This window comes from Formica exsecta, unplaced genomic scaffold (genome assembly GCF_003651465.1).
Source record: "Formica exsecta isolate Colony F162 unplaced genomic scaffold, ASM365146v1 scaffold1675, whole genome shotgun sequence".
NCBI classification, from domain to species: Eukaryota; Metazoa; Arthropoda; class Insecta; order Hymenoptera; family Formicidae; genus Formica; species Formica exsecta.
In genome coordinates, this window is record NW_021848991.1 from 7,465 (window position 1) to 14,803 (window position 7,339).

At 36.5% G+C, this 7,339-nt stretch overlaps 1 protein-coding gene across 1 annotated transcript in view; it reads right to left on the reverse strand.

Annotated features, from left to right (window-relative positions):
* Window positions 1-5,595, reverse strand: part of LOC115233258 — a 9,880-nt gene extending 4,285 nt beyond the window's left edge. Inside the window, exon 1 of the mRNA XM_029803566.1 lies at window positions 5,240-5,595. Within this exon, the coding sequence (XP_029659426.1) occupies window positions 5,240-5,556 (317 nt within the window). The 5' untranslated portion in view covers window positions 5,557-5,595. The remainder of the gene's footprint in view (window positions 1-5,239) is intronic.
* Between the last annotated feature and the right edge of the window lie 1,744 nt (window positions 5,596-7,339).

Genomic DNA, 7,339 nt, shown 5'->3' on the forward strand with positions numbered 1-7,339 from the left:
ATCGGCAGAGCGCGAGTTTCCGCGGTCGGTCGATTTAGTCTGCCTACGACAACGATTCGAGCTGGTCGATAGCAATCGATCATAGTTTCGAATATCATCATTTCTCGTATGATATTCTTTCGTGTCTTATTCTCGCTCGTGTCGCGTACGCAGTAGGCTTACTCGTCTCAAAATCGGTCCGAATTGTCTCGCATACGATCGCATTCATATTCTCGCGGCGGTCAATTCGGTCATATCTCAAACTTTATTATTCATTCAGTTAGTGCTAAGACATCGTGAAAGTTAAATGTTAAGAGTGTGGAGTCCGAGAGTCGACGCGCGTTAACCGTTCCGCGAATGCCCTCTGCCTCGCGCCAAGCAACACCCGGCGTTCGCGTGCAAGATTTCCGCTCTCGCGAGAGTTTCTAGCAAGAAGCTCTTAATCAAGATTTCCGAACCGCGAAAAAGGGCAAACATTAACAGGACATTTGAAGATCTCCGTCGGAATCGCGGAATACGTGCCGTCGCTCGCTCCTATTATTCAAAATAAAAAGGAACATTTCTTAACATCTGCACTCGACTCATTTCTCAATCTCCTTATCCTCCAGCGGATCTACGGATTTGCGTAACACACCGTTTCTCGCTCATCTCTGAACGTCTCTCTCAGTTTCGGGCGATCTCGTCGAGATCGACTCCCGAACAATCTATGACCTTGATTTCATCGTTTAAAGTTGAATTTTTTGATAATGGAATTAAATTTGATTGACAACCGAATGTAATTTATAATTCATATTTTTGCGATATCTTGCGATATAATGCTAACTATTCCTTGCTTGTAGGAAAGCAACAATCTAAGTGATTTGAGCTTCAAAAAAATGATGGTTCGGTATTTTTGAAAGAAAAGTAATACGAATAATACCAAACAGTTCTAAAATTGTACTAAATAAAATTGGAAAGTAAATTATGTATTATGTTAACACTAAAAAAAAAAAATAATATTTGTAGAAGAAAATCATAAGTTGTAAACAACTGCGCAATCTCGTAAAATCTCACATAACGTTAATCTTAAGGACACATTGAATTCCAACTGACAAGAACTAAAAATTCTTTAATTATTATGGTAAAACAGAGAGAATAGGAAACCAAGCTCGAATCTTGACATATGTTGTCAAAGTCCCCATCCTGAGAAAGCATCAAAAAATTTTAGCCGTCACTCGTTGTTTATTAAAAAGTTATAAACAAAGGAAGTTTTACAAATTACATGTAATTATCGCATATTATGTACATTAAATAGAACTCCCTGCAAACACAAGACGATTCGAGCTTGATATCCTATTTCGTAGTTTTACCATTATTTTAAATTATAATTACTAATTACATAACAAAATTTTTAACAAATTATTTTAAAGAAGAAATATTAAGCTTACAGAGTAACTCGAGCAAAACAAAAAAAAATTCAATTCTGTGCATGATTTCAAAATTGAAAATTTTTTGTCAAATTTTTATGATCGATTTGGAAATGGCGCCATTTGAAAAAAAGCATTATCAAAAGCAAACGAAATTGAAAAGGAAAGAACAAAAAAAAACGTGGTCGCGTATTGCGTAGATTATCTGTCTTTGAGACTAACCGGAATAAAGAAAGAGGGTTAACGAACGGTTAAACAATTAAAGAAAATAAACTAATCTTTGGCTAGCCGAAGGCTCACAGCCGTAACGTTCGCGAAAACCCGGAAGAGATCATGCCGTCGATGAGAGAAAGACCGTTAATGTACAAGCTGAGAACGGCGCACTTGTCCCTTTCTCGAAAGATGGAAACACGTCTCTCACACGCGAATAACTAAAGTACGTCCGATGTAGCTGATTCTCTTTCCGCGATGAGTGATTGCGTTGAGAAACGAATCGATGGATTTATCGCTTGATCCGAGCTGAGAGCTGATTATTAATTCCGAGAGTTTTATCACTGTTCTAATATCGACTGTTCTAGTGTCGCGATAGACCGGTACAGACGGAATGATCGAGAATCTCCGGAAGGGTCGATATCGATGTAGGAGCGCGGATAAGGTTTTGAGAGAGGGCTTATGATTGGGTGATAGAATCGTGCGAGGCAAGTGAAATTGATAATACAGGTTTCGGGATTGGGTCAAGGCCGCGTACAGGAAGGAAAGGAAGAGAAAGAGAAAGTACGTAAGAGAAGGACAAGAGTGAGTGAGAGGCCGTTAAGGATGTTGAGTCGAGGGAACGAGATTTTTTGAACAATACACGATGTGTGTGTGTGTGTGTGTGTGTGTGTGTGTGTGTGTGTGTGTGTGTGTGTGTGTGTGTGTGTGTGTGTGTGTGTGTGTGTGTGTGTGTGTGTGTGTGTGTGTGTGTGTGTGTGTGTGTGTGTGTGTGTGTGTGTGTGTGTGTGTGTGTGTGTGTGTGTGTGTGTGTGTGTGTGTGTGTGTGTGTGTGTGTGTGTGTGTGTGTGTGTGTGTGTGTGTGTGTGTGTGTGTGTGTGTGTGTGTGTGTGTGTGTGTGTGTGTGTGTGTGTGTGTGTGTGTGTGTGTGTGTGTGTGTGTGTGTGTGTGTGTGTGTGTGTGTGTGTGTGTGTGTGTGTGTGTGTGTGTGTGTGTGTGTGTGTGTGTGTGTGTGTGTGTGTGTGTGTGTGTGTGTGTGTGTGTGTGTGTGTGTGTGTGTGTGTGTGTGTGTGTGTGTGTGTGTGTGTGTGTGTGTGTGTGTGTGTGTGTGTGTGTGTGTGTGTGTGTGTGTGTGTGTGTGTGTGTGTGTGTGTGTGTGTGTGTGTGTGTGTGTGTGTGTGTGTGTGTGTGTGTGTGTGTGTGTGTGTGTGTTTAAATAACAAAATGTTTAAGACTTGTAAAATGTGTGTAAATAATACTAAGTTGAGAAAAAAATATTTAGTAAACATAAATCGAAAGAAACCCTGTCAGAAATTAGAACCAGTTTTCGATTTTAATAATTATTTTCCGAGTTTGAAAATAATTTGCTTATTTACTATTTATCAAATGCAATGTGAAAACAAAAGATTATCTTGCACATTCTCATTCTGATATTTACAAAAAATGTTCCATGTATCTTCTTGTTACATACTTTAATAAAGCATTATATTATTATATTTTGCTTAGTTATTCTGATTTATCAATTGAAATCCGCAGAAAACTTTTTTTATGAAAATATTTTATAAAGTATTATAATATACTCTTCTCAATAATAAATGATGTACAAGATTTACATCAAATCCAAGATGTTTGGCAAATGATTCGAAGAAACACGGGAATTTTTTAAAAACGTTGCAAGTTTCTAACACCGAAATGTGAAGCATGTACACAAACATTTCCCATAAACATCAAAGTAAGAATAGATAAGATAATCCTCCATTTTCATACTGTTTAAACATCTTATCGTAAATTAAAAGCAATATTTGATCATGAAAGGAAGCTACAACACTTTTGCGATAAATAAAAGAAAACAAATTATTTGTTTTACGAAAACCAAAAACTATTCTTTTAATCTTGATAAGGGATTGATTTTTTGATATATAATTTAAATTTCCCTAGTTAATAAGAACCAGACCCGCGCGCGAATGGTAGAGCATAAATTTCAAAAAATATTAATTTTTTAATTGTGCACAGGGTACAATTTTTTTTGGTGATTCTACCTAGTGATCTAACAATAAGTGATTCCTGATGTAACGACTTCGTCCTGATATTTTTCTAGCCTACACTTCTTTAGAGGAGTACGGAGGAGTTATTAAAAATAAATTTTGCAAAGTGGGATTAATTCGATCACTTTTCAATCGCGTTTTATAAAATTTTGAAAACGTTTCATTATTATAAAAGAACGATTGGTAAAGTAACGTGACTTTGTTCGTGGCGATGGAACCTTGTTATGCATGTTTTCTTATATTTTTTGATGTGCTGAATTATTATCAAACATTTGTTTCAATATAATATGATGGGAAAATAGCGAAAATCGCATTCAAAGTAGCAGATTTGTAGAAATCTGAATTCAAGAATATGAGTATATAACATTTTCTTATCCTTTCTTTCTCTTCCTACTATCTCCTACCCCACACCCCTCTACTCTTATCCAATCTAACATTATCCATTTTAACATAAAAAACCAACCTTCGGACAGGTTTACTTGTATTGGATTAGGTTGAGTGATGTTAGGTTGGGCTGGTTTTTTATATTAAAATGAATGATGTTAGATTAAATAAAAGTAGAGGGGGGTGGGATACGAGGTAGTAGGAAGAGAAAGAAAGAGTAAGAAAATGTTATATACTCATATTCTCGAATTCAGATTCCTACAAATCTGCTACTTTGAATGCGATTTTCGCTATTTTCCTATCATATCATATTGGGGTGTAGTTCCGAAAAGTACTCACCCCCGATTTTTTTGTAACTCAGTATTCTTACGTATTTTGATGCGCTGATTACGAATATTATAGTGAAAATTGGCGACTATTTGACTTTCATGATGAAAATCATGAAAAACCCATAAAAATTATAGTTTTTTACGCTTATCTCAGTAAATACGGAAAATCATGATAAATGTTTTAGACAAAAGTTTTAGATCTCACAGAGATAAACATTTTATGTCCTATTCATTTTTACCGTACGAGTGATAGTTTTCAAAAACGATTGACTCTAAATCTTATATCTGTCCTCCCATCTAAGCATGTACTTCGCAGTACATATACGATTCCACATAGGTTTGCAACTTTTCACGCAAAGCGAGGTTCCATGCAAACCTATTTGTCTAGTTTTTTGGTAGTGGAGCCCCCCGCAGTACATAAGAATACTGAGTTTCAAAAACATCGGGGGTGAGTACTTTTCGGAACTTTATCCGCCACGGCCAAAATCAGGTTACTTTTGGAATCAATCAATTTATATATATATGTATATACAATTTTAATATTGTAAAGATTTTCTGTAAATTTATTATAGAATTATTCTCGCGGACAGAATTTTAACCAATAATATCATTTTTTAATTATTTTATCAATACTATTTCATACATGCTACGATTAAAAATAATTACTATTTTGTTGTATAGCGATGGTATACGCTGATTTCAAAAGAAATCTATGTATGATTACTCTCAAAAATATAGATAATCTCACAGTCAGAAGATTGCTGTTTAGTAATTCGCGTTTTCGACTGGAATAATTTTCGAATAGCTCTCCTGGAATCTAAGATACTAAGATACATTATCTTTACCATTATTTTTGATAATGTTTTATGTATTACGTATTCTGTACCTGAGAACACAGTGCTTACAAGTAAAATCCTTGGGTAAATAGGCATTCATTTTATATTCACCACTGTTGAGGTTTTTTAATATATATCTATAGCTGCCGTCTTCCATTTTCAATGGATACTTAGCGAAACATTCTTTAGTTTCCAGTTCTTTTCCATGATTCAGTGGACAAATAGAATACCGGAAGTAACCTCCATGGTTTGCAGTAAGTCTAGCCACAAGTTCAATCATTTGTCCTGGCTTGTAGCTGTAAACATAGTTGTTGTGTTTATTATATTCGTCATGCATCATATGACTACAGATAAGTATAAATAACATTGGTGAAATGCAGTCTGTGTGTAAAATTAATGCATGTCTTATGAATAATTTATAAATATACATTTATTTTTCAGTGGAAATAGAAGAATTTTTCAAGCTGTTAATAAGATTTTGACAATTTAATTTTAATGATAATAATTTTTTTTAAAAAAAGGATATACAAATACATATTGTTCAATAGAAATCAAAGAAATAAAAAGGTTGCTTTTTATAATTCAGAAATATAATAGATATATTAATTTTATCTGACTGCTCGTAAACATGTGTATAGTAGCAAAACATGTATATGACACATTAAAAAAAAAATCGTTCGTGCTGTATGTCGGTCGTTTGAGTGTGAGTGTGATTCGCGTCAATTTGTTATATTATTTATGTCTTTCGTTTGTGAATCTTCGCGTCGAAACTGTGCGTGCACGTCCGGTGCAACTTTCCTTCGCGATTATTATATGGGTTACATGAGAGTGTGAATCGCGTAAATTCGACGTATTATATCGGCTGTAAAGCACCGCGTCTCGAAATTGTGAGCGCGTTTTGTGAAAGTTTTCTCGCGATTCTTGCATGAATTGCGTGCGTGTGTGTGTCGAATATTCAGTTCTGCGTAATCTGTCCGTCCGAAATCGAAGTATGTTCGCGTTGTATTAATTGCCTGTTAATCTTAAGTTGCGTATTAATAATTTGGCGGCAATAGCGGGCGATAATGTCGCCGTTGGCGAGGTGATATCGAGAATTGATTCGGACTTACGCCCGAATTATAGACGAACGTATTAATCAATTTCTTCGCAGTGCGAGGCGTAATTCAAGCCGAGCGGAGATTCCGGCCGATCTAACGGGTCGGTCTCGGCGTGCGCAGTACGGGGTTTCGCGCCCCGCGTCTAACACCCAGTCTCGCAGCCGCGTTTCTTTTACCGCAGCCGTATATCCGCGCGGTTTATCATTACTATTCTCGAGGAGCTGCGGCTCCCGCTATTCTAATAAATCTGTTAATTTCTCTGTTTAATTTACGAGTTTTTTTCCAGTTGTGTTTGTCGTTTACGTACTTGTCGCCTCTTGCACAATTTCTCGCGTTCGATCAACACTCGTCCTGCCCCTCTACCGTTAGGCGAGCTAGTCAGCCCGTGGCGAATTCCGGCAATTTCTTTCGCGTCTATTTCGCGCTTATTTCGTGTGTCTCGCGAATTGATACGTGAAAGATCGTATCTGGCGCTCAAGTTCGATTCTCGCGATTACCTCTCGGGTATCGTCACGGTACGCGCGGAACTCCTCACATCCCGTTCCAACCTGGCGCGTGGATCTTTTTCTCCGTTTTCCCGTTTTTGTCAACGACCATTCCGCATCTCCCGTTCGGCGAATTAGCTCCTGTTCGTCGCCGCAATTTACACCCGCGCGACGGAGAGAACGAGTCGGCGGCCGCGTTTATCGCTCAGCCGCAAGACGGTAGGAAAAGTCGTCGCAGTGTACCTTTTTCTTCAATTATTAATTTACATTATTTCTTAACAAAATGAAAAATACGCGAATCTGATTTAAAAACTAAGAAGGAAAAGAGGATAGTATAAAAAATATTTTTATGCACAAACAATTTAAAATATAAAAATTTTTATTGTGGGTTAATACATATAATACATACATATATACATGTTTATACATATAAAATAAGTTTTGTTTCTTAATCAAAGTCATTGTCTAAAACAAAAAAATTATAATAACATTATATATAGCTATATATATACAAAATTTTCGTTATGTCAAAAAGTAATATTTACCTGATAATGTGATGACTTCAACG